We start from the raw sequence: 26504 nt of genomic DNA, 5'->3' as shown, positions 1-26504 counted from the left end.
CCGATGGATACCTTGCTCTTCTTAGCTTCTGGGGGCCAGCTGAAGACCCCGCAGGCCCGCTGAGCTGGCCACCTGGTGAAAAAGGACCGCTGGACAGGGAATCTGGCATTTACCAGACTTTCGGACGTAGGAGTGGGGTTGCAATTAATATTGATGGTTTCTGGGCCAGATTTCTTCCGCTCGTAGATATTGCAATTCTGCATTTTCTGTTTTAAATTTTACGCTGTGCAGTATGCCTTGTTTTAATTGTGACGTTTCTGAGACAAATGAAACAAGCAAGCAAAGATAACTGGGAGGGCCCAGCTGTGTACAGAGAAGAGGGCAGGAAAAATGATATCTTGATCCCATGCAGACGTCTGCTTTTCTTGTTTTTTTTTTTCAGGGTAATGAAATATTGGATATCCCTGGAGAACAAGTGACCGAAGAGCAATTCACCGATGAGCAAGGCAACATTATCACCAAGAAGGTGAGGCTGTCGCACAGGGGATAACAGAATATAATACAATAACAGCGTTGGCTGGGACCTTGGAGGTCTTCTAGTCCAACCCCCTATTCAAGCAGGAGACCTTAGACCATTCCAAAGGAGTGGCTGTCCAATCTCTTCTTAACAACCTCCAGGGATGGAGCACCCACAACTTCTGAAGGCAAGTCGTTTCACTGATTGATTGTTCCGCCTGTCAGGAAATTTCTCCGTAGTTCTAGGAGAAACTGGAGTTCAAACTCTCCTTGATTAGTTTCCATTCGTTGCTTCTTGTCCTGCCCTCAAGGTGGAAAATAGGTTGACCCACGCTTTTCTTTCTGGCAGCCCCTCAAGTATTAAAAAAAAACTGCTGGTCATGTCCCTCCCTGGTCCTTCTTTTCACTAGATTGTTGTTGTTAGTTGCGAAGTCGTGTCCGACCCATCGCGACCCTATGGACAATGTTCACTAGATTAAGCAAACCCAATTCTTGCAACTGTTCTTCATCTATTTTAGCCTCCAGCCCTCTAATCCTTTTTGTTACTCTTTTCTGCACTCTTTCCAGAGTCTCAGCATCCCTTTACAGGCACCTTAAAATGGGCTATAACTAGAGGGGTCCGTAAGGTCTAACCCTTTTGTCAACATGACAAAGGGGTGTTGTTACATGACAGGCTCTGCTTTTCTGGTGCTTTTATGATGTAATGACGCAAGATAAAAAATGTCTTTGTGTCCTTTAACCCCCCTTGATTCCCATATCTTGGGGGTGGTGGGAATGTCTCTAGTGCTATCTCCCAATGCTCGGGCAGAGGACACTAATGGCAATTAAACATATTGCAGTCCCACATTCTATTTTCCTCTTTGGTACCATGCTCCTCCCCCCTTCCCTCCCCCGTCCCCCTCCCCAGAAGACCTGGAGGTCCCAGATCACACTCCCGAAATGTGTGACTAAAATGGGGAGATTTGGCAGTGTAGGTGTTTTTTTAAAAAATCCTCCTTGGGTAAAAATGTCAAGCAATTTTTTTGTATTTAAACTTTTGCCTAGGCAATGTTTTATAAGTCAAACAAAAATTGTGTATTTTTTTTTTTGCTTTTCTCCTATTAGATCTGTAGGGAGCTATTTTTTTTTTAAAAAAATTGCAGTTCCTTTCGCTTTGTCAGCTCCACGAGGTAGACCAGAGAAGAAAATCAACTGCACAGGAGGGCTAAAACTTGTATTGAGGTTGGTTGTTGTGACAACAACATCTTGCAACTTTGATTGAGTTGGGCTTCCTTCCCCTTCTTATACTCTAGTCCGGGGGTAGGCAACCTCGGCTCTTTTATGACTCATGGACTTCAACTCCCAGAATTCCTGAGTCAGCTCAGGAATTCTGGGAGTTGAAGTCCATGAGTCATAAAAGAGCCGAGGTTGCCTACCCGTGCTCTAGTCTAAGGAATCAGGGCGGTGTCTGTCTGAAGTGCTTCTGAATGTTATCTGGATTGTTGTTGTTGTTGTTAGCTGCGAAGTCATGTCCGACCCATCGCGACCCTATGGACAACGTTCCTCCAGGCCTTCCTTTAAACTCACGCCTCCTGCTTCAGTGACTCCATCCAGCCACCTCCTTCTCTGTCGTCCCCTTCTTCTATTGCCCTCAACCTTTCCCAGCATTAGGCTCTTCTCCAGTGAGTCCTTCCTTCTCATTAGGCGGCCAAAGTATTTGATGTTAGGTTATCTGGATGTTCTGGGCTTAAAAAATGCTTTAGCCCTTTCCCCTAAGCAGTGCTCCTTGCAACTTTTTTCTCGTTTTCCTTATTTTTTGCAGAACTGTACATAATAGGCTGCCGACTTCTGCCTTAGATCATTGGGGAAAACATTCCCTCTAGTCTATTTCCTGGCCATTCAGAACTTTTCTAGATATTCAGATATGTTGGGACTACTCCTGGCTGGGGGAGGTGAAAGTTATAGTCTAACACAGACATGTCAAACTCACGACGTCATGTGATGTCGCGCAATGTATCGGGACTGTTTTGCCATTGCCGACAATGGGGTGGGCGCAGCTTCCTCATGACATGTCTGGCCCCTGGGCTGGCAGTTTGACACCCCTGGTCTAACATATCTGGGGGGAAAAAACAGGTTGCTGCAATGAGAATGTTGCCATACAAAACGTATTTGATTTGTGTGTGTGCGTGTGTGTGTGTGTGTGTGTGCGCGCGTGCAATGGCTCAGCGGTTAAAACACTGAGCTTGTCATCTGGAAAGCTGATAGGCTGGGTTTGAGACCCAGGTGCCGCCCAATGGGGTGAGCTCGCGTTCCTGCCCCAGCTCATGCCCACCTAGCAGCTCAAAAGCATGCAAATGCGAGTCGATAAATAGATACCACTTCGGTGGGAAGGCAACATTGTTCGGTACACTTCGGCCTATAGTCATGCTGGCCACATGTCTATGGAAACGTCCTCCCGACAATGCTGGCTGCCTTCAGCACCGCCCCTTAACGGTGGACATGAGTGGACAGGGGAAAACCTTTGCCTTTTACCTTTTTTTGGCTTTTTATCAATTCCTGCATATTTTCTAATCAGCCTGGGCTCATACAAAACATTTAACCTGTTGCATTTTCTGGGTTTCCACCATAATGGAGCCATTAATTTGCTGAAAAGAGGCGGTGGGGCAGTGTGTGTGGTCCTTCGGAGGCTGTTGCATTACAGCTTCCAGCACCCCTCACTGCTGGTTAGGCTGGAGAGAGATAACAGGAGTTGGCCGAGCCTGTTCTTGAGGGCCTCTCGTGATAATCTTTCGGCCTTCGTTCTCAAAAATCTTCCACGCAGCATCTCTACCCATTTTATTTCGTTACATTTGATTGGCTCTCACCTCCCTGCAAGGTGACCCATTATGCCCTAATTCAGTTCATCAAGATCATGTAAGTTTGTGGCTTTCCTGCGATCAGCCAGGTGAAGAAACCAGCATAAACAACAGGCCTTAGACTTATATACCGCTTCTTAGTGCTTTACAGCCCTCAGAGTCAGCCTATTGGCCCCAACAACCTGGGTCCTCGTTTTACCAATCTCGTAAGGATGGAAGGCTGAGTCAACCTTGAGATGATCAGGATCGAACTGTTGGCAGTGGGCAGAGTTTGCCTGCAATACTGCATTCTAACCACGGCGCCACCAGGGCTCTTCATGTTCTTCTTTGTCTTCTGCATGTGGCTGGATGCACGCCGAGGGTTGCCTTCATTTGCTGCATACAATGTAGTTTGGCTCACTCACTGGAGACATTTAGAAATTGGTACAGATACAGGTAGCCCTTGACTTACGACCGCACTCGAGCCCAAAATTTCTGTTGCTAAGTGAGACAATGGTTAAGTGGGCTTTATCCCATTTTATGACAGTTGTTAAGTTAGTAACACAGCTGTTGAGTGAATCTGGCCTCCCCATTGACTTTGCTTATCAGAAGGTCGCAAAAGGGGATCACGTGACCCCGGGACGCTGCGACCGTCATAAATATGGGTCAGTTGCCAAGCGTCCGAATGTTGACCATCATGGGGATGCTGCAAGAGTTGTAAGTGTGAAAAACGGTCATCACTCACTTTTTTCAGTGCCATTGTAACTCGTCACTAAACGAGCTGTCGTTAAGTCGAGGATGTGCCTGGGAGATAAGCTGAGAGCTGAAATGACAAGCCAGGCGATTCAGACAACCCTCACGCTTCTTTTGGACCAGCTGTCAGAACATCAAGTTTGTGCAAAAAAATAAAAAGTGCTTGGAAAGGACGTAAATAAAGGAAGGTTAAGTGAGTGCAAACGGGGAAGAGAGAAATTCTGAGGCTGGCACTTGATATTTGTGAATCTATTCCTGCTCTTCAGAGATCCCAGATCAGCCCCCTTTCTCTCCTCTTCCAGTCCTGTTGGATGCCCAACAGCCTTTATCCTAATTCAGCTTGTGGATCCACCCAGCTGGCCTTTTGCACCCAGATTTGACAGGTGGGAATTCGCAGGTGCTGCGGCAAGGGCTGGAATTTTCCTCTGGGTCCTAAAGTCAGTTCATTTCAAATTGAGCCCAAAATTTTTGTGGTGTAAAATTTGTTCAGTGAGTTTTGTCCCATTTTACGGCCTTTCTTGCCACTGTTGTAAAGTGAAGCACTGCAGTTGTTAAGCTAGTCACAGAATTATCCAATGAACCTGGTCCCCCCTTTGACTTTGCTTGTCAGAAGGTCGCAGAAGGGGATCCCGTGACCCTGGGAGACTGCGATCGTCATAAATGTGAGTCAGTTTTCCAAGCGTCTGAATGTAAATCACGTGACCCTGGGGGAATGTTGCAGCGGTCGTTAAGTGTGGAAAAATGGCCACGAGTCACTTTTTCTAGTGCCGTTGTGACTTTGAACGGTTACTAAATGAAACTGTTGTAAGTCGAGGACTGCCTATATATTAGTTTAACATCAGTTCCTTTAAAAGAATTGTATTCTCTCCCTTCCCACAAAAAAGCCTCCTCATCGCAAGGGACTTTCCACATCAAAGCAGAGTTCAGGTATTATTTTAGTCGATATGGTGTCCTTCTGCTCAGGGCTTTTGGGCATTGCGATCCATTTGGATGGAAAACCAGGTTGGAGAAAGTGCTCTTATCCCCTCAGATCCTTCATACGGGTAGCCCTCAACTTATAGGGTTTCCTATAAACCCTATTCCTGCCTGAGCAGGGGGTTGGACTAGATGACCTCCAAGGTACCTTCCAACTTTATTATTATTATTATTATTATTATTATTATTATTATTATTATTATTATTATTATTATTATTATTAAAAACTTATCCATAAAACGTGAAACTCAGTCAACTGAATACTCAAATTGACTGGCGCTAATGGTCGACACAGGTTGCTGCCAGCATCCTACGTATCAACCAGGTATTATTATTATTATTATTATTATTATTATTATTATTATTATTATTATTATTATTATTATTATTAAACTTTTATTCATAAAACATGAAACTCAGTCAACTGAACACTCAAATTGACTGGCGCTGATGGTCGACACGGGTTGCTGCCAGCATCCTAGGTATCAACCAGGTACCTCCTTAAAATGTAAGATGTTCCGAGTAGCGCAGTTTTTTGTAGCTTTGCTGGAGTTATTGCAGGAAGCTGCAATTTCCTGATGTGTTTTGCAAAGTTTTGGGACATAGTTCCCAGTGCCCAAATGACAATATATATCATTGTTACGCGTTTCATCCATAATCGCGCAGTTTCGATGGCCAGGTCGCGATATTTCATAATTTTTTCCAGTTATTTTTCTTTGACTCTGGCATCTCCTAGTACAGCAATATCAATCAGCTGTACACTTCGGTTCTCTACGACTGCAATATCTGGCGTGTTGTGTTCCAAATGGCGATCTGTCTGTATTCGAAAGTCCCACAAGATCTTCACCCTCTCATTCTGAACAACTTTTTCCACCCTGTGTTCCCACGACTTTTCGGACACAGGCAAGTCGTATTTTTTACACAGTTCCCAGTGGATTAGTTTAGCAACTCGGTCACGTCTAGTTTTGTAATCAGTTTGCGCGATTTTGCTGCATTCACATATTAAATAACAACAACAACAACAACCGTTCTTGTAGTGACCATTCAAAATTACAGCGGCAGTGAGAAAAGCGAGTTATGGCCGGTTTTCCCACTTTCCTGCTTTCTCAAACAAGTCAGGATGAGTAGGGTTTTGTGTGTGTGTGTGTGTGTGGGGGGGTAATAGTTCCTGGTCTCCCCAACTTGACTACTGAGTTTGGAGTCAAATCTCCAAGCATTAGAAGGGCAATTTCAGATACTATAGTTTTTACAACTCTTTTAACATTTTAAGCCTTAGGAGAACCTTAAAACTCCGATCCAACTTCCTAAAAAGCTTTTAAAACTTTAAAGAAATTTTCCCCTGGGTGGGTGGGGAAGGACTCATTTCCAAGTCTCAGCTTGGATCCATTTTGTTCTTTGAAATTTTTGAAAAAAGGAAAACAAAAACCTCGCAGGCCCTTCCTGGCCCGGAGATAATTCTCCGCCTTGTCTTTAAAAATTGGAGAAGGATTCTTAGCATATGATGTAGGCTGAGGTTTCTGGCGAGAGTGTCAGATGAGTCCAGTTTTGGTCACCAAGATGTGAAAAGGATGTTGAGACCCTAGAAACAGTGCAGAGAAGAGCAACAGACATTGTATGGCTCTGGAGCAGGGGTCTTCAAACTTGGCCTGGCTGAGGAATTCTGGGAGTTGAAGTCCACAAGTCATAAAAGGGCCAGGTTTGAAGACCCCTGGTCTGGAGGCTAAAGCGTATGATGAACGGTTGAGGGAGCTAGGCATGTCTAATCCAGGAGTCCTCAAACGTGGTCGCTTTTAAGACTTGTGGATTTCAACTCCCAGAATTCCCCAGCCAGCTGGCTGGGGAATTCTGGGAATTGAAGTCCACAGGTCTCAAAGTGGCCACGTTTGAGGACCCCTGGTCTAATCTAAGGGAGGGGGTGACATGACAGCATTGTTCCAATATCTAAGGAGTTGTCACAAGGAAGACGGGTTCAACCTATTCTCCAAAGCACCTGAGGGCAGGGCAAGAAGCAATGGGTGGCAACTCATCCGAGAGAGGTCAAGCGTACAAATAAGGAGCAATTTCCTGACACTGAGAACAATTCATCAGTGGAATGGCTTCCCTCCAGAAGCCATTCTGGGTGCTCCATCACTGGAGGTTTTTAAGAAAAGCTTGGACAACCGTTTGGCTGGGATGGTAATAAGGCTTTTGCCTTGGGCAAGGGACTGGAGTAGAAGGCCTCAAAGGTCCCTTCCACCCCTGGGATTCCATGAGTCTAGCATCCCCAGCTGGAGAATTCTGGGAATTGAAATCCACAGTGCTTTTTTTTGTAAAAGAAAAAGGTGCCGGAACTCACACATGTCTTACAACCCACCTTGCCTGGGAAGGTTCCATCCAAAAAAAGGTGCCGGAACTCCGTTCTGAGCGTTCTATGAGAAAAAAAAGCCCTGGAAATCCACACGTCTTAAAGTCCCCGAGGTTGACAAATCCTGGTTCCCTGCTGCACCCCACGCGCCCCCTCCCTCTTGATATCTGCCTTTCTGATTACAGATTATTCGGAAAGTGGTCCGGCGACTGGACACCGAAGACGGGCGGGTGCACGAAGAGGTGATTATCACGAGTGCCCCTCCCAGCCTGTGGTGGTGGGGAGGCTGGTTTTTCTAATATACCCCTTGATGGCTGGAGGGGATGAGCAGTGTGAAACCTGCTTGCGATGCTCTAGCAGCCTCGTTCCCTGTCTCGGATTCCGGATTCTCCCCGTCGCCCTCTGACGCCCTTCTCCTTCTGTGTCTCTGCCTGTCTCTCTCCTCTTCTGTCGCCTGCCCAACCCGGGCTCCTGCTTGGCGCACTCTCTCTCTCTCGCTGGTCTGCCCCAGGACGAGGATCAAGGGAGTCTCCCGAGATCGGAACTGCTTGGGGGCAGGATGGGGGCTCAGATAGTGAAACGAGCCAGCCTGAAAAGGGGGAAACAGTGACACCCCCCTCCCCCTCCAGTGGCCTCTTTGGAGGTAAATTGCCCCTTTGCTCTTAATACTGGCAGGGAGGGGAGGGCAGTCTTTAACTTAGGGGCGCACAATGGAGGGGAAGGGGCCAGGGGCCCCACTAGCTCCCAGGGCCATGGAGGGAGAGCGTAATAAAGAAAAAAAAACCTAATTGAATCCAAGTGGTCTGAAGTTTGGGTCTAGTTCAGGGGTCGGCAACCTCGGCTCTTTTATGACTCGTGGACTTCAACTCCCAGAATTCCTGAGCCAGCATAGCTGGCTCAGGAATTCTGGGAGTTGAAGTCCACGAGTCATAAAAGAGCCGAGGTTGCCGACCCCTGGTCTAGTTAGTTAAGGCACCAGCCTGGAAACTGGGAGACTTGGGAGTTCCAGTCCCGTCTTAGGCATGAAAGGCAGCTGGGCTTAATCCTGCTTTTCTATCCCTTTGCCAGCTTCGACCAATCATTTGAGTGTTGCGTGCAAAGCTGCACTGTCAAACAGATCTAGAAAGGATTCCGCCCCCTCCCCCAAAACTAGCCTGCTTCCAGCATCTCTGTGCCACAGCTGAGACTGGCATCCTGTCTTGGCTGTGCAAAAGAAGGGGCATTCTTTGAGTGTTTTTTCTCTCGCTACAATCTGAAAGGGTTTGGGAGTTTCTCTCCGTTTCTGAAGAGCCATTTAAAAGGAGTAGGTGAGCGTCCCAGATGTGGTTGGGACTCCCCAGGGCCTTTTGGGGGGGTGGGCTTGGCATGCATCTGTCTTGCATTGGCTACCCTCATTGCTTTTTCCCAAAGGCTGGACCCTAAATTGGGGCTTGTCCTAAACAGAAGGGCTGGCCAGAAACTCCTCCTTTAGCTGGGTAACGCATGGACCTCAGTAACCACGGGGACCAGCTGAGGTAGCTTCCTTTTTCCATTGCTAGCCTCGGGTCACCGAGCCGATTAAAACCAAGTCGATGCATTTGTACAGCATGCAAAAGCGTCTGTTGGCATCGCTTTGGCTTCAGACTTTTGATGGGGCTGGCGTGTAGGGCCAATCCAGACTGTAAGGGTGGTGGCAATGATTAATTATTAATTTAATTTAATTTGATTTGATTTAATAATTTAATTTAATTTAATTTAATTTAATTTTTAATTTAATTTAATTTTTAATTTAATTTTTAATTTAATTTTTAATTTAATTTTTAATTAATTTTTAATTTAATTTTTAATTTAATTAATTTTTAAAATTTATAAGCTGCCCATCTTATCTCAAGTTAACACTGAGTGGCTTAATGCACTGTAAAAGCCCAGAAAATGGGCTCCTGCTTTGAATGCAGCCTTCAATGGCGCTGTAAGCATCGGCAAACCTTTTGGTCCTGGTGTGTTTGTCTGCATCCTGCTTGCTGCCACTGTGCCTTCTTGCCTTGGGGGGGCCTGGGGAAGGGGATATTATGACATCTCCAGAAGATGATATAGTAGGACTTTTTTTTTTCTTATTCGCAAGGTTATAAGACAGTCTTAGGTCATGAAAAGGCTCTCTGAAAAAAAGGAATTTGAATTCCTCGAGGTGTCCCAAACAGGAACCCCTCCCCCACTCATCCCGAGGATGCAAAAACCTGTGGAAGGCGTGGCTTCCTTTTTGCACCATTGCTCAAGCGTGTTATCCAAGTTGGAGCCTTGACGTTTGCCTTCGATTCCAACCTGGTGGCCCCACATCTCCTCTAGAGGGATGGTAGCAAAGCAGTGAGCTGGGAAACGCACCCAGTCTCAGCTCTAGTTTGATGGGGTGCCTGTCCCCCAAGTATCCTGGGATTTGTATCTGGATGAAGGAGGTTGGATGTTAAGATGATCAGGGGGTCTGGAAGCTAAATTGTATGATGAAGTTAAGGGAACCAGGTATGTTTGGCCGACGAAAGAGATGAGACGAGGGGGGCAGGACTAGCAGTCTTCCAGCACTTGAGGGGTCGCCACAGAGAAGAGGGGGTCGACCTATTCTCCAAAGCACCTGAAGGCAGGACAAGAAACAGTGGGGAGAAACCTGTCAGAGACCCAACCCAGAACTAGAGAAAAAAAATTCCACACAGTGGAATAGCTTGCCTCCTGGAGTTGTGGACGCTTAATCACCGGAGGTTTTCAAAAATAGACCGGGCAACCTTTGATTGGGATGGTAAGTTTTCCTGCCTTGAGCAGGGGATGGACTAAAAGACCTCCAAGGTCCCTTCCAGACCTTTGATTCTATGTTTTCTCTGCCTTCCCTCCAAAGAGACTAGTTTTCTGGGAGTGACTGAGATAAATAGCTAACAGAACAGAATAACAGGCAGGAGACCTTATATTATCCCAGTCAAATGATTGTCTGGTGTATTTTTGAAGTTCTCCAGCGAAGGAGCCCCCACAACTTCTGTAGGCAAGCCATTCCACTGATTAATTGTTCTCATTGTTAGGATATTGTTCCTTAGACTGATTCTCAAATATTGGAACACCGCTATCATGTCACCCTTAGTCCTTCTTTTCATTAGAAGAAGCCAGTAGATCAGACTCCTTAGCAGAGGCGCACGGCGCATCTTTTGTGAATGTCGGTACCAACCTCTCCTCTTTCTCCCTTCCTTCCTTCTCCAGGGCCTCACCTCAACACCCATCCACTGAACCTCCGCTCTCCTCGTTCCTCTCCACGTGGCCAGGCGAGTGGAGCAACGAGCTTCCAGAGGCTGGGCTGTCTGCGACTCTTTAGGTTAATGGCATGATTTCTGTAAGAGACATAACTTTACCGTCTTAATCCGCATGACCGACCGACTGCCGACGCATGAGCTACAGTTCTTTCTCCTGACTTCAAGAGGAGAGGGGCCGGGTCGATTCCCCAGGAGAAGGAGAAAAAAAAAGAGAGAGATGCAATTGTGTTTGTGTGTTTGTGTGCGTGTGGCGGGGCCTTCTTTCCAAAGCCCCTTCCTTGATGTGGTGCCTTGGTCTCCTGGGGAAGAAGCAGTAAGCTGGACGGAGATCACTTGCCATCCCATCTTCCCCGGCTCAGCCTTCGGGTTGCCTCTGTGCTCAGCCCTCCTCCATCCATCTGGAACCCCAGAAGGATTCTCGCTCAGCCCTTCTGGCTACTCTGCCCAGTCGCTCTTCCCAGGTTCGGATGGAAAGCGTGACTTGGGTAATTGCTGAGATCTCATGTATAGAATATGGACAGATACTTACTATGCAAACACCGACCGAGGTGTTCGGCAGAACCGGATCGACTCCGGTCCTTGGAAGCGTCCAGAGGCAACCAGCCCTTTGGGAAGGAAACAAGAGGAGGGGAGAACCAGAATGTCTTCTGATCAGAGGGTCTCCCCGGCTCCTCCCGGTCTCCTTGGAACCCATATACCCACGCACACAGGCGTGCCCACACCCACTCACACTCACTCACACACACACGCAGTGTGGTGCTTAGAGATGTGTGGGAAAGGAAGGAGAAGGAGAAGAAGAAGAAGGGCTAGTACACGAGCCTCTGCCAAGACATGCCACCAAGGGTGTGCACCATGGCACCTTCCCGCAATTTGGCCCCGGGCTGGAAGTGTGCAGCCACCCGTGTGCACCGAGGCTTGGCTCCACCCAGCACAATCTGTTGCTCAGGAGAAGGGCAGCCTTGTTTCCCTTGCCTGCACTTCCGTACAGGAGGACCCCAGGGGCCTCCTCACTCAGCACAGACGTGGCATCTGCCAATACTTCTTGGACCAGTCCTAGCTGGGGGGAACTGAATTCCTTCCCTCTGCCCCCTCCCCCCCCCCGCCAGCAACTTCCTTGATCAGACCTGGCACGGAGGGAGTGATGCTCTTCTTCCTCCGCCTCTTCCTCCTTTTTCTTCCATCCCCCGCCGTCACGATTGGCTGCCCCCTAATGCTTGGGGGAACCCCCTTCTCCACCCGCTTCTCCACCAAGCTCCACTCTTGGGACAACTGCCGTGAGCAAGAGGCGGCTCCTTTGACTTCTACTTCAACCTTCGGAGGCCCCCAAGGGAGGCAAGGGGCTGGGGGGGGAGCCCACAGGGGAAGGCCTAGCAGTCAAGGTGAGGGTCAAGAGGAAGCATGGATGGGGCATTGTCACAGCCACACTCTTCGAGTCCTGTGGTCCCCCCAGGCTGCAGTGCCACTGGCTGCAGCCCCCACCCTCCCGGTGCCTGGGTCCCTGCCATTCTGGCCTTGTCCAGGTAGAGCAAGGCAGGAGGAGGACGTAAGCGCTGGAGGGGGGGAGGGGGGCAGTGAAAGTTGGAGGAAAGGCTGAAAGCCATGCCAGGCATCTCCCCAGAGACACTAATTGTTCCTATCCAGACGTGCAAGGAATAGAGCATCAAATGTCCTCTTTCCCCCATCACTCCTTGATTTGCAAGCCTGTATGGCCTCCCCACCCCCCACCCCCACCAAATTGCTGACACAGCATCGCCCTAGACTCCGGGGTGGGCCTCCCCGCCCCCATGCTTTTGGCCTCCAGTAGTGCATAGAAAATACAAAATTGAGCTGTGAACTGCGTCCTCCTCGCCTGCCTGCGAGGGCGCTGCTTTTGCCCGCTGATCGCTAGTAGGAGCTGTAAAGGAGGGTGATGCCTAGAGAATGCTGCCAGTGTCTGCACTCTAGATGCTTTTTAGAAGATTTGAAATTACTTTTACTTTCTTTTTTATTGTTATGGAAATTTGAGCCTTTTGGCTCCTTTTGTTTTCCCTCCATCCTCTCCCCCCCCCCCACTCCAGTGTATAGAACATCCTCCTTCTCCACCAGCTACCAGAATCCAAGTTAATAAATAAATCAACACCACTCAATATTGTCTCTCCGGCTTCTTTGACTCACCTGGGCATCTGGTGGGTTTCTCAATCAAGCTTGGGTGCTGTTGGGTGGTCACATTAACTGGGAGGGGGGAGCAAGGAAAAGTTAGGTTAGGGTCAAAAACTTGGCTTGAGTTGGCAAAGGATGATACTTTTTTTAAGAGGGAAAAAAGCCCTGACACTGTCCCTCTTTTATATATATATATATAAAGTCTGGGTGTTTGGCATTGTCTCTTCATTTCTTTTCTTTAACTGCCAAGAAGCTTCATTTTCTCATAGCACCGTCCAAGGATGTACCTCCAGAAGTGGTCCCTGATCTGGTCAAACAAACCCACAACATAGATAATCATGACTGCTTCATACATCAAAAAGACTTAGTCCAGTCGCTGTCTCCCCAAAACTATCTGGTTATTTTTTGCTTAGATCCATCCATCCATCCACTAACCCATCCATCCATCATCCATCTATTCCCATCCACCCACCCTTTTTCATCCATCCATCCATCCATCCATCCATCCATCCATCCATCATTCCTCTGTGCAGGGGGTGGGGAGAGTTTTGAGGCAAATATACATATATTACATCATTACATTACATTACATTACATTACATTACATTACATTACATTACATTACATTACATTACATTACATTACATTACATTACATTACTAAGGTTTGCTCTAAAAAGGGGGAAATAAACACACACACAACTCTGCATAAACACAGTACATTCAGCCAGACAGGCTACTATATTACATGCTTCTTTTCTTTGAAGATTTGGCGTCTTCTGTTCCACTCAAGTCCTCACTAGCCCTGGATTCAACTGCTGAGGTACTATGAAATACTTTGTGAACCTTCCAGCTACTTGGGACCTTCACTTGCCCCGTACATTTTGTCTGGGCTGGGCCTAGAAAGCTGACAAATGTTATCAAGAGATGCGTCAGAACTATGAGGAGGTTGTAAGTGAATGACGCATGTGAATAGTATAATGAGAATATGAATGTACGGTTTGTAATTAGAGTGAGTTGTGTATCAAAGGGGCAACAAACACCGAGAAAGTCAGCTAACTGCTGGCTAGCAGCTGAGGGCTGTTGTAACTGAATGGATCTGGAGAGCCCTGAGTGGTGCTTGGAGCAAGCAGAATCACCTCAGTGTCATGTTCCTGGAAATGGTCCCCAAACTGCTGCATAATGAATGGTTAAGGGATCTAGGTATGTCTAGCCTAGGGAAGAGAAGGACTAGGGCAGGGGTGTCAAACTCACAAAACCACATGACGTGTCGCGACTTTTTTGCTATTGCCAGTAATGGGGTGGGCGCAGTTTCGCCATGACGCATCTGACCCACAGGCCGGCAGTTTCAACACCACTGGACTAGGGGGGGTGGTGACACAAGCACTGTCTTGCAGTACTGAGGGGCTCTCACAGAGGAGGGAGCTGCCTTATGCTCCAAAGCACCAGATGGCAGGACAAGAAGCAATGGGTGGACGATCATTAAAGAGACATCCAGCCTATAATTAAAGAGAAGTTTCCTGACAGTGAGAGTAATTGATCCACGGGACTCCCAAATTGTGGGTGCTCCATCACTGGGGTTTTTAAATAATAGACTGGACAACCATTTGACCCAGATGGTCTGCTGCCTTGAGCAGGTGGTTGGACTAGAAGACCTCTGAGGTCCCTTCCAGCCCTATGATTCAAGAGTGATGATGCTAGCCTGTTTTGACTGGGTTCACGTACTAAGTTAATCTTGGGCTAACAAGATATTACAACTGGGTTCACACAACATGGTGTCCCAAAAAAAGTACATTGTGGCTTATTGTGACATCATGGATTTTATGATACGCTAAGTCAATGGCTGGGCTCCATGATATTTAAAACCACAAATACCCACCCTGCTTTTCACACAGTCGGGTGAGGTCTACAAACTCAGTTTTCAAGAAGCATCTGACTCTGTCTTATTTTAGCAGCAGGCAGAGCTGCTGGTGGTGGGGAGTTAAGCATGTTACCAGCCTAGAGTCATTACGTTCCCACAAACAGTACACGTCCAACTCCTCTTGAATTCCGTTGATCCTTATCTGGCATCAATTTAGTATTGAACGTTGGTTGACTAGATTCTTGTGTATAGACTTGAGCAATAAATCTGAAAGGCAACTTTTTCTATGGTCCTGATTCTTTGCGCCACTATAATGGTCTTAGAATTACAGGAAGGCTAATTCTACCGGAAGCCAGAACAGACTTCCTAAAAGGCGAGAGGAATTTTGAGAACGGAACACTTGACCTAAGGAACTACTGAACAATTTTTCTCTGGAGGGCTTCAAGCAGAGATTGGACAGCCACCCTTTGGAGAAGTTTTGATTTGAGTCTTGCACTGGGCAGGGCCCTGGATATGATGGTTTCAAGAACCGTTTTCTTGGTTTTTATTTTTGAAGAAAGGGTGTATCGTGCCTAGTGGCTATACTCATGGTCAAGTCTGAGCACTTCTCACCAAACTAACTTTCATCAGATGTTTAACTCCAACCAAAGTAAACCAGATCCAGACTGTGCTAGATAAAAGTAAGGTTTTTTACACTTAGGCAAGAAAAACCAACTGTACAGGTACAGAGTAGGTCAAACGTGGCTCAGTGCCAGTAACTGTGAGAGAGATCTTGGAGTCCAAGTGGACAATTACTTAAAGATGAACCAACAGTGTGGAGCAGCAGCCAAGAAAGCAAATACAATCCTGGATTGCATTAATAGAGGAATGGAATCAAGAAGTATTAGTACCACTTTACAAAGTCTTAATATGGCCACACTTGGAATATTGCATCCAGTTTTGGTCACCATATTATAAAAAAGATGTTGAGACTCTGGAGAGGGTGCAGAAAAGAGCAACAAAGATGATTAGGGGGCTAAAGACTGAGTTACGAAGAATGATTGCAGGAATTGGGTTTGGCCAGTCTAGAGAAAAGAAGGACTAGGGGGGGGGACATGACAGCAGTATTCCAGTGTTTGAGAGGCTGCCGCAAAGAGGACAGGGGTCAACCTATTCTCCAAAGCATCAGAAGGCAAGACAAGAAGCAATGGATGGAAACTAATCAAAGAGAGAAGCAACCTGGAATTAAGGAGAAACTTCCTAATAGTAAGAACAATTAACCAGTGAAACGGCTTGCCTTCAGGAGTTGTGGGTCCCCCACCCCTGGAGGTTTTCAAGAAGAGACCGGACAGCCACTTGTCTGAAATGGTATAGACTCTCTTGCTTGTACAGGGAGTTGGACTAGATGACCTCCAAGGTCCCTTCCAACTCTGTTATTCTATGTTCTAGGTGACGGGGAGCAAGAGGAAAAGAGATCAAGGTAGCTTAGTCTAAATGTCCTCAAGGCAGTCCCTCTGGCTAAAATAAAAAGGTGACTGACTCCCCCATGCTATGGCCAAGCTAGGATATCCCCATTTTATCCCAATCTAGCTATTACTCCCCCTTCCAACCCCCACCCTCTGCCTCCCAAGAATAAAATGAAGGCTTACCTGAGACACCAACGCCAACTAGCTGACTTCTGGTATAATTCAGGCAGGAAAGTGATGACTCTTACCCGGTGGTGGGGTTCAAATAGGTGAGCCACTGGTTCTCTGTGTGGATGCCGCTTCCGGAAGTCCATTCTGGACCCGGACAACAAAACATTAGCTACCGGTTCTGCCAAAGTGGTGCGAACCGGCTGAATCCCACCACTGCTCTTAACCTATTTGTTCTCTTTCCTCACTTTCTTCCGGGAGGGCTGGAAGCCCAGGGATCCAACTTATCCGTTCCTCACACTCCTGCAACCTCAGCTGGCTGTACTATAAACAAAGCATTTGTATTTCTATCCCAAGACCTTCCCTTACAGGCACCGTGTTCAGAGGTTGTTTGCTACTAAACTGTAAAGTTGGCCTCTCTGTCTAGATTTCCCTTGGTTGACTGCTCTCTCTCTCTCTCTCTTCCCACCCCTCTCTCTCTCTCTCACAGACACTCTCTCACTCCATCCATCAACCCCCCCCCAAAGCAAAGGCAGCCTCTTCTGCCAGCATAAAGCCATGTGTGCTAAGGTTCTGGTGTGGACCGTGGCGCTCTCAAAGGGCAATTTATCTCAGAGCAGCCAATCCAGGTCCTGCGCTTCAAACAGCCCAATGAGAAATGGGAGACCCAAGACTTCAACCTATCGGAGAACAGGTATTCTAATCAGGCCAGTCTTTGATCAGAGGAAAGTGAAGTGTGAAGTGAAGTGTGGTGGCCAAGTCAGTCAGTCTTGGTTTCGGAACCGGCAGGAACCTCATGGACTTGGGCCACGGTCGCCTCGGCCACCAGTGCAGCTCCGGGGTCCCACCAGACTCGGTCCCAGCAAAAGGCCTTCCCACAAAGAGGTGGCAGGTGGACCTTCCTAGGGCCTCAGGATGGCATTGCCAAAGAGCCAGGTGCCTTGGGAAGCGTAGGAGCTGCACTCCGCGGTAGGCGCCTTGGCCAGCAAGCAGTCGAGCGATGGACTCCAATTTGCAGGGGACTTTTCTCCTCAACAGCCCTTCTCTGTCCCCCTTCCCGGAAGTGAAAGCCCCCATGTGCCAATATTCGGTGCAAAACTCCTTTTACAAGCTCAGTCCTCCCGGACTCAGTGCCCAGTTGGCATCCGGCACACCGCATGGCATCAGTGACATCCTCAGCAGACCGCTGGCCCCTCCAAACAACAACCTCCTGTCCGGCTACTCCCACGTTGGGGGATTCAATGGACTGGGTGCCCAGGGCATTTATTATGGTCCCCAAATGGGCAGTTTTGCCAAGACGGGAAGTGACTATGGAGCCAGGGGCAGGAGCTGTTGGGCTGACCCAGTCCCGGATTGGCACGAAGGCCGAGTATGTGGCAATTGTAAGTAACCAACTAGGCATGGGGAAGGCTGCATGGCATGGGGACCTGGCTGTGGCTGATCTAGCTGGCGAGAGGCACTCCGTACAGGATGCCATTGGTCTCAAATGCTGAAGGATAGGTAGCAAAACTTACTCGGAGCTGAAAACTGCTCCCAGAATTTGTGCAGTCATTCCAGTGACTTATTGGGGCGCTGGTTTCAAATGTGTGGTGTTTCCCAAGGTCACACGGGCAGATCCCAGCTCTGAAGCTCTTACAACTTAGCTCCCATAGAGAAGATATCACTCTGGGGGGGTGAGGTGGGGGGAAATGGAGCACAAAGGATATGGAGGGAAGGATAATTTGCAGAGGCGGCTTCGTGTGAACTTTTGTTGGGACTGAAGGCTGAGTGAACTTGGGAGGTACTGGAAAGAGGCGTGCTCTGAATGGGATTCTGAGGGACAAAGTAGGCTATTTTTCTATAGAAATATAGAAATAGAGTATACGCTCTATTGTATGGAGATGCTGGTGAACATAGAACATGACAGAGCCGCCCACAATGCTGAGGAATTTGCAAACCCAGGAGCAGTAATGTTGCAAAGCAGGAGAAAGTTAGACACGCTAGAGTTAGAAGAGCGAGCAGATGATGGAACATGTGCAGAGTTTTTGCTTCTGCTCCGTCACTCGCAGGTGACTTTTTTTTCATTTCTGGAGTTTTCGCCTAACCTTCCTCTTACCTCAAGTCCCTGCATTAACTGTTGTTTCAAAATTCCGCGTCGCAAAGAGGGTTTTGTTATGTTTTTTTATAATGGCCTTTTAAGTAGCCCACCGGATTAACTGGGGGAACGAAAGGGTTTCTTGAATCTTGCTGGTTTACCTAGGCAAAGGCAGAAGTCCTCTCCATGGCAGCTGCCACCCAGGTGCCCCTTGGAATGACGGATGGTGCCAAGGAGTCCAGGCTAACTGATATGAGGCTCAATTAAGGGCTAGGAAAGAGGCAAGGAGCAACTCAGTAGAAGCAAGGACAGGGGCAAAAATTGACCCCGAGTTTTTTTATTGTGGGGAAAAGGACTTTCTCTCTCTCTCTCTCTCTCTCTCTCTCTCTCTCTCTCTCTCTCTCTGCCCCCCCCCATTGCCTGAAGAGATGGTGGGGACCCTGGACCCCAAAACATCATTGCATTCTTTGGGTAGAATCTCCTGGCCATTCAAATCATAGTAGACTGCAAGAAGAACTTGCTGGAGAAGCAAGAAGATATTCCGTAATGGAATTCGTCTGGCAGAGAGACAGCAGCGGGTTCGGAAACACCCCCCCCCCGCTAACAGAGCAGGTTCCAAAGTTAGCCTCTTCTGTGCAGCCTGAGATTCCTAGAAACATGGCTGATCTCTGCAAAAATACGCACTAAGAGAAACTTCAACTATTAAAACCCCTGTGTTGGACTGATGGAAAGGGAGAGGGACACAGCCTTAGAGGGGAAAAGGCTCACTCATTCACACGCACACACACAAACACACACGAACCTTAATAAATGGGGGAAACTATTCAAAATTTGCCACTGCCGTCCATTTGCGGTATAAGCATAGAAATAACGGCGTTGGAAGGAGCCTGGGAGGTCATCTAGTCCAACCCGCTGCTCGAGCAGGAGACCCTCTACCCTTCTAGAGAGACGGTGTCCAACCTCTTCTTTAAAAGCACTCACCACTTCTGAAGGCAAGCCGTTCTTGTTGATTGTTTTAAATGTCAGGAAATTTCTCCTTAGTTCTAGCTTGCTTCTCTCCTTGATTAATTCCCATCCGCTGTTTCTTGTCTCGCCTTCTGGTACTTTGGAAAATCGGTTGACACCCACCCACCCAACTTTCTGATAGCAACTCAAATCTATCTCTGAAGCCACTGTTTCTTCCTAACATGCAGGGCTGTTGTTGAGGATAAAATAGAAGGAGGGAGGACCATTAGACTAAAACACATGAAGAATGGTTGCAGGATTTGGCTTTGGCGAGTGTAGAGAAAAGAAGGGAGATGATAGCAGTATTCCAGTATTTGAGGGGCTGCCACAAAGAGGAGGGGGGTCAACTTATTTTCCAAAGCACCAGAAGGCAAGACAAGAAAACAATGGATGGAAACTGATCAAGGAGAGAAGCAACCTGGAATTAAGGAGAAACTTCCTAACACTGAGAATAATTAACCAGTGGAACAGCTTGCCTTCAGACGTTGTGGGTGCTTCATCACTGGAGGTTTTTAAGGAGAGACTGGACAGTCACCCATCTGAACTAGTATAGTGTCTCCTGCTTGAGCAGGGGGCTGGACTAGAAGACCTCCAAGGTCCCTTCCAGCTGTATTCTGATTGATTGATTGATTGATGGGTTTGCTGCCTTATTTGTCAACAATAATAACGGTGGGATACAAAAGAATAAAAAAATGACACACTCACGCACAAGCACACAGATGATCCAGAAAGCAGAGAATAAGGAAAGTGATTATTTTAGCCCATCAGTCTCCTGGGACACAGAAAAGGAGACATGAAGAAGCCAGAGAAATTCTCCCTGTAGGTAAGGGGAAAAAAAAATCAAACCAAAGGTACAAGGTGGGTAAGAGCAATAGGTGCTAAACAGGAATAAAACCAACAGTGAAAAAAAACTTCAGTTAAAGAAACAAAGAGGAACAAAGCTCAAATAAAAGAAAGAAAATTGAAGAGCTTTAGACGATAGATACCAAGATCGAGAGTGGATGGTTAGCACCACGGAAGGACATTTGGAGGGGAGATGAAAGGGTGGGCTTCAGTTGTGTTCACCCTGCCATCTAGACTTTGTAACCCCCATCGTGGAAGACACCCCTGGTTAGCATTCTGGCCCTCTGGGCTTACTTGCTCCTTTCTTACGTCTTCGTAGCTAGTTTTGTGGGAAAGCAAGCTGATGGAAATTCAGGCCAAGCGCTTGTGCGCATGCACAGAAAGACATCTCCAGTGGTTTTTCTATCGGAAGACAATCACCTTCCGCAATGTGAAAAATCGTCAGCGCTTGCTGTCTTCTTGCAAGTCAGGGACACAGGATATAAGAGTCGTTTTCCTGAAACTCCAAACCTCATCTCAGCTAGGTGTATTAAGACCTGGTGCCAGTGGGCGAAGTTTTGAGGTTCACCTCACTTGTGGGTCCAAAGATATAATAATGGGCAGTCCTGTAATCAGGAATGCAAAACCAGATCAATCACTAACTCACAATTGTTTCTGCTGCCCCGTGTAAAGGGCAGATGAATCAGAAGTCACGCTGGTTTAGGCATGAGTGGAGGGAGGGCTCTGGGGCAGCTCCTGGCTTCATTCAGCTATATTAAAAGTAAGGGGAAATTGGTACCCAAGGCAGGGGTTGCAAATCAGTAGAGAGGGAATCAGAATTTGCTGCTTGCTTTGAATATTTCCACCGATTCAAATTTGGAAGCCAGCTAGTTAAAGCCATGCCACAGTTTCAGTCAATCCGCATGTGCACGACTAAACGTGTGTTGACAGAGTGAATTGATTTATTTTTATTTTATTTTTTATTTTAATTCCATTTATATCCTGCCCTTCTCCGAAGACTCAGGGCGGCTTACAAGCTTAGCAGTAGCCTTCATTCTATGTATATGCCTGCTTATTAGGGCTTTCACACACACCCCCAAGCGGCATTATTACAAAGTCAGCTTATTGCCCCCAACAATCTGGGTCCTCATTTTACCTACCTCGGAAGGATGGAAGGCTGAGTCAACCTTGAGCCTGGTGGGATGCGAACCTGCACTAATTGCAGGCAGCTGGTGTTTAGAGGCATTGGCTTCAGTTGATTCAGAAAGTCAATTTGAAGAGGCAAATGGATGGAGCTGCCTTCAGGTCTGCAGATGGTAGTGTCCCACGGCCCTAGCTGGAGCCTCCTTTCCTTCCTTGGCGAGAGATCCAGGCTCCTGTGTGTGTGAGCTTTTCAGGAAGCGCCTGGCGTTTCAGCTGGGTATCCCAGAGGTGGCACTACAGACCCCAGGGCATAAGTGCCGAGGTCTTGCAGCTTAATCCATATGTGAAGGGAAAGGCTGAAATTGGCCCCAGTGTAAAAAATGTCCCCTCACTGAGAAAACTAGATGCTATGAGAAAAGATGATTTAAAAAAAAAGCTCTGTGTTGTTTTTTTTTAAAAAAATGAAGGTATATTGACTTCTGGAAACTCAGTTGGGGCAATCCGTAATATGCAAGTGAGAGACTGGATTAAAATATTTTCTCCCAACAATACCAAGGCAACAAATGAAAAGGTTTGGGGTAGGTGGTAATTTGGACCACTGTACTTCAGAATCTCTTCTGTTCTCCAAACACCCTTATTCCAGATTTACACACACACACACACACACACACACACACACACACACACACACACAGAGAGAGAGAGAGAGAGAGAGAGAGAGAGAGAGAGAGAGAGAGAGAGAGAGCTATTTTAAAATGCGCACAAAGAGATGGGAAAATGCATTTTGGTTTGAACTTATTTCGTGTGACTGCGGGCAGGCAGAGGTGAAGTTGGTTGTTTGCAAGGCCCTGCCAAAAGAGGATTTTTGGGGCAGACATCCGAGGGTCTCAACGACTGTGAGCAGGTCTTGGTTAGCACCTTCCCATCTAAAGGTGGGCTTGTGGGAAGACGATGGAAGTCTGACCTACTCAACATCAATTAAGCTCAGCTTCCTTTCGTTTCCACGTGGAGACCGCTTCCGGATTTTGTGCTCGAGGTGGAAAAAAAATGAAACTTTGATTTTGGGATGTACGTAGATCGATTTGTTGCTATAGAAAAAGTCAGTTTATACTACTTGGGAAAAGTAAAAAAGTGGAGGTCTGATCTTTACTGCAACAGAGCAAGTCGGAAGTCAATGCTCTTCTTTCTTTCTCCCCTCCTCCCCCTCACTTCTTTTCCCCTTTTCCTTCCCCGCTGGGCCCTACTATCTGGGTTGTGTTTTTTGGGGGGATTTTGTATTTTATTTTGTAATACAATAAAATGGTATAATAAAAAAAAAGAAATGGGATACAAAGAATTTGGGATCAAAACCAATAAAAGTAAGTGGAAGTGATATAAAAAAAATTCAGCTCAGCTTCCATCAATGTCCAGCGTTGGGAAATATGACATTCTAGACCGTTGCCGTGCCCAGAAGCTGGGGTTCAAAAGATTAGTTAGCTTTGGGTGCTTTCCTGGGGAAGCCAGATGCCAGTCAGTGACCATGCTGCCCGTCTCCCTCCACACAGCCGCCGGGCACGTAGTTGACGGCCTCCACAAGAAGAAACACACCCGGCCGACCTTCACAGGACACCAGATCTTTGCCCTGGAGAAAACGTTTGAGCAGACCAAATACTTGGCTGGGCCTGAGCGGGCACGACTGGCATATTCCCTGGGCATGAGTGAATCCCAGGTCAAGGTGAGTTTCCCATACCTGAACTTTGGAGCACGGGGCTTGTAGGCCCTCAGTGGTGATGACAACCACAAATGGGGTGCTGTCCGGTCTACAGGGCCAAGGGTTGGTAAAAGTCAGTTTCATAGATAATCCACCCTCTAAGCCTAATGGGTTAGCAGGACCCAAATGATCCATCTTGAAATGAAAGCCATAATTTGGAGAAGTGACTATTGGCAACCTATTTAAATTCCAAAGATCATTGTGGAGAACTGAAGGGTTGTTGGTTCATGATGATGCGATGTTCAGATCCATTCCCCAAATATCCAGTTGCTGGCTAATGGCAAAGGAGTATAAATATAGATGTCGTAGGTATAGTTGGGATGTCTTTATTCGTATTAGCAATGCTGTGTGTGCACGAGTCCTCAATGTTTTATGGAAAGGGATCTTGGAGTCTTTTCCCAGAAAGATACCAGGGCAGTTTGTGGAACTCTGCAGAGTATCTGACCTCCTGTGGGGCCTTTGAGCTCCTCAGGAGGTTTGAAAATAACTCAAAAGTCTTCTCACAAAATGACTGCCAGGAAGTGGGGTGGTTTCATCTCTCTCCCCCCAGTAGCTGCTAGAGTAGGCAGGGCTAATTACAGCTCATTTTTTTTAAATCAAAAGTCAGGCCGATTGTATTATTGCTTGTCACTCCTTCAAGGGCTATCAGATGTTTCCGACACTCAGCTCACATCTGGTTTGAAAACGAAGCATCTACTCACCCTGTTAGTCTCCAAGGGTTTACATGAGGTGATAGAGATACCAGAAATGTCTTGAAATTAAAATCAGTGCTAAAGGCTGATGCTTTGCTCTCTTAGCACATTGGCATTCCATGAAAAATCTCTCTCTCTTTCACTCCATCCATCCATCCATCCATCCATCCATCCATCCATCATCTATTCGGAGTGCATACAAAGCACCTATTTTCAAATTCTGAAAGCAGTTGCATCTTGTTTTAGAAGTATGTGTCTACTTTGGAAGCTGCTTCTTTTTATCTCTGACTTAAAAACAGCTGCTCTGCAGGAGTCACACATATTCTGAGACAGCTCTTTTGAAGGATTCTTACACCTTATCTATTCGTATGCCTGTCTATATCATTTATCATTTCTCTCTCCTTTATCTCTATAATCTCTCTCTCTCTCTTATCTATCTGTCTTTATCTTTCTATCTCTATCTTTCTATCTCTATCTTATCTATCTATCATCTATCATCAATCTCTATCATCTATCATTATCATCTATTTATCCATATATCACCTGTCACCATCATCTCTCTCTCATCATCTATCATCTCTATCATCTCTCATTTATCATCTTTCACCTTTCTCTCTGTCTGATCTATCATCTGCCATTATCTATTAGCGTTCTCTGTATAATCTATTATTTCTATCATCATCTATCATCTTTCTCTTTCTAATCTATATAAACCATCTATCAACCTAGAACGTAGTAGGTACCATGAAAAGTGTGCATGGGTATCTAATTGGCAGGGGCAATATAGTGCCCATCCTGTCTTGGAATCAAAACAGAACTCACACATTCAATTATGTCCATTTCCTCATCTGAAAAGGTTATGGAGTTATTTCAGACTCCTGATTGCCCTAGACATGTCAATTAAAGACATAGACATTATGACATCTGCTATATAATTTTGTCATCATTCCTTTTCTACCAAATGGTAAAATTAAAGACATCCAACCCAAAGGACTCTCTTTTGCTTTTAGCGTTGCCAACTTGCCATGAGCAGAAAGTGGATCTTCCTGCCAAAAAGCTAGCCACTTCCGAGTCAAGTTCGGCCTGGGCCAGAATCCTCCTACTAACCAAGCTGCCTGTTTATTTTTCTAATACTCTAATACTTCATATCAAAACGAGAGCTGCCTATCCTGTATGTAACAGATTGACAGGTTGACTTTGGATCTGAAGTAGGATCTGAAGAACTGAAGTGTTGAGGGCAACCAGGCCCAGTCTGACCTTCTCTACATCTGCAACCTTGGCTCTTTTATGACTCATGGACTTCAACTCCCAGAATTCCTGAGTCCACGAGTCATAAAAGAGCCAAGGTTGCCTACCCCTGTGCTAGGGGAACATCTTGTTGAGTTTCCAGCAAACTCTCTAGCTTTGAATATCCTGACAGGAAATTCAGAGGCCAAGAGTCCTTTCCAGAGATGTCTTCAGGGATGCGGTCAAAAAAGTCAAGATGGCAGTCATGTTCACACAGTTGGAGCCGTGCCTTTTTTTTTAACATGTCACACATAAAATGACCCCATTCCTGTGGACTCTGCTGGTCTTGTTATATTTGGAAAGGGTCAAGCCAGAAATGGCTCTTTCAAAGTTCAAGAGTTAATAGCTTTGATGTCTTGGCTACTCGCTTTTGAACCTTGTTCTTTCTTCCTCTCTCTCTCTCTCTCTCTTTTTTTTTTTTTTTGCAAAAATGAATGTGGCTATGGATTGCCTCTAAATTAATAATTAAAAACTATTGCCCAGCTCAACAACCCATTAATACAGTCACCCCTTTGGAGCACGCTCAGTCAATTCATCTGGCAAGCTTGTCAGTGGGTTAATTATGTGATTAAATCTTCATATCTATGAGCAGAAATTAATTGTTGGTTCTGAAGGGAGGGGGAAACAGACTTTGGGCTTCAAATAACACGTGCATCGCTGCCTCAGAGAATGAAACCTTCTTCCATGAAAGAACAAGGAAAACATTTTTTTTTAAAAAATGTGTTTTTTTTTAAAAAAAGACTGTGGCCCAGTGAAGTGAAAAACATTTCTTGCCATTTTACTTTGGCCCTCGAAAGGTTTTGAACCAAGTGATCAAATCAATTAACTGTCTGGAGCATGTAGCCAGAGAGTCAGTCAAGGGCACAACATTCTGCCAGAACTTTGTGCTCCGAGGTTCAGTGGCAACCACAGCGGGAAGTCTGCTAAATTTATCTTCCTGATAGCCCCCACTCTAGTTCCTCCCTCTCCCTGACAACAGTCCCCCCACTTTCTGTTTCCTCCCCCAATGGCAGTCTCCCTGGGAAAGGTCAACCACATTGGCCCAACAGTTGAACTAACCGTTGGTCAAGCCTGGGCCAAGGGCCATAGTTGTCTGACAGGCTGTAGGGTGCCCACCCTGAGTCCATGTCTAGGCCAGGTTCTTGCCATCCAAGGATCCCTGATGGCCTTGCCTCCCTTCCCCCACCCCTTCCCAGGTGTGGTTCCAGAATCGGCGCACCAAGTGGAGGAAGAAGAGTTCCCTGGAGCCCTCTTCCTCCTCCCCACGAGCAGGAGCTGGACCAGGAGAGCGCGCCATCTCTGATGAGGATGATGAGTACAACAAACCCTTGGACCCAGACTCCGATGACGAGAAGATACGTCTCCTGTTGCGCAAACACCGGGCCACCTTCTCTGTCCTGGGTCTTGGCTCCCACAGTGGCTGAGAAGGGCTGGATTTGATGGTGCCTGCAGCTTCCAAGGGGCGGGGGCTGGAGTCAGCAGGCTGGACCTGCAGGTGTCCATGGTGGTGGTGGG

General features: G+C 46.8%; 2 protein-coding genes across 11 annotated transcripts in view; both read left to right on the top strand.

Annotated features, from left to right (window-relative positions):
* Positions 1–12725, top strand: part of ANK1 (ankyrin 1) — a 126740-nt gene extending 114015 nt beyond the window's left edge. For 8 of the 10 annotated variants that reach the window (XM_083368327.1, XM_083368328.1, XM_083368331.1 and 5 more), the window contains 4 exons: positions 383–466; positions 7527–7583; positions 7853–7984; positions 10555–12725. In XM_083368327.1, coding sequence (XP_083224453.1) covers positions 383–466; positions 7527–7583; positions 7853–7951 — 240 coding nt within the window. In that variant the 3' untranslated portion in view covers positions 7952–7984; positions 10555–12725. The remainder of the gene's footprint in view (positions 1–382; positions 467–7526; positions 7584–7852; positions 7985–10554) is intronic. The other 2 variants (XM_083368330.1, XM_083368326.1) reach the window with 1 other exon arrangement.
* A 4491-nt stretch (positions 12726–17216) lies between these two features.
* On the top strand, positions 17217–26413 carry NKX6-3 (NK6 homeobox 3; the record flags this gene model as incomplete). The annotated part of the gene is made up of 3 exons (XM_083368127.1): positions 17217–17598; positions 22805–22974; positions 26186–26413. 3 exons carry the CDS (start codon positions 17217–17219, stop codon positions 26411–26413), a joined length of 780 nt encoding a protein of 259 aa, XP_083224253.1.
* Positions 26414–26504: the final 91 nt, after the last annotated feature.

Source organism: Vipera ursinii, assembly GCF_947247035.1.
Source record: "Vipera ursinii genome assembly, chromosome: 8".
NCBI classification, from domain to species: Eukaryota; Metazoa; Chordata; class Lepidosauria; order Squamata; family Viperidae; genus Vipera; species Vipera ursinii.
This window is presented reverse-complemented; position numbering and strand designations above follow the sequence as displayed.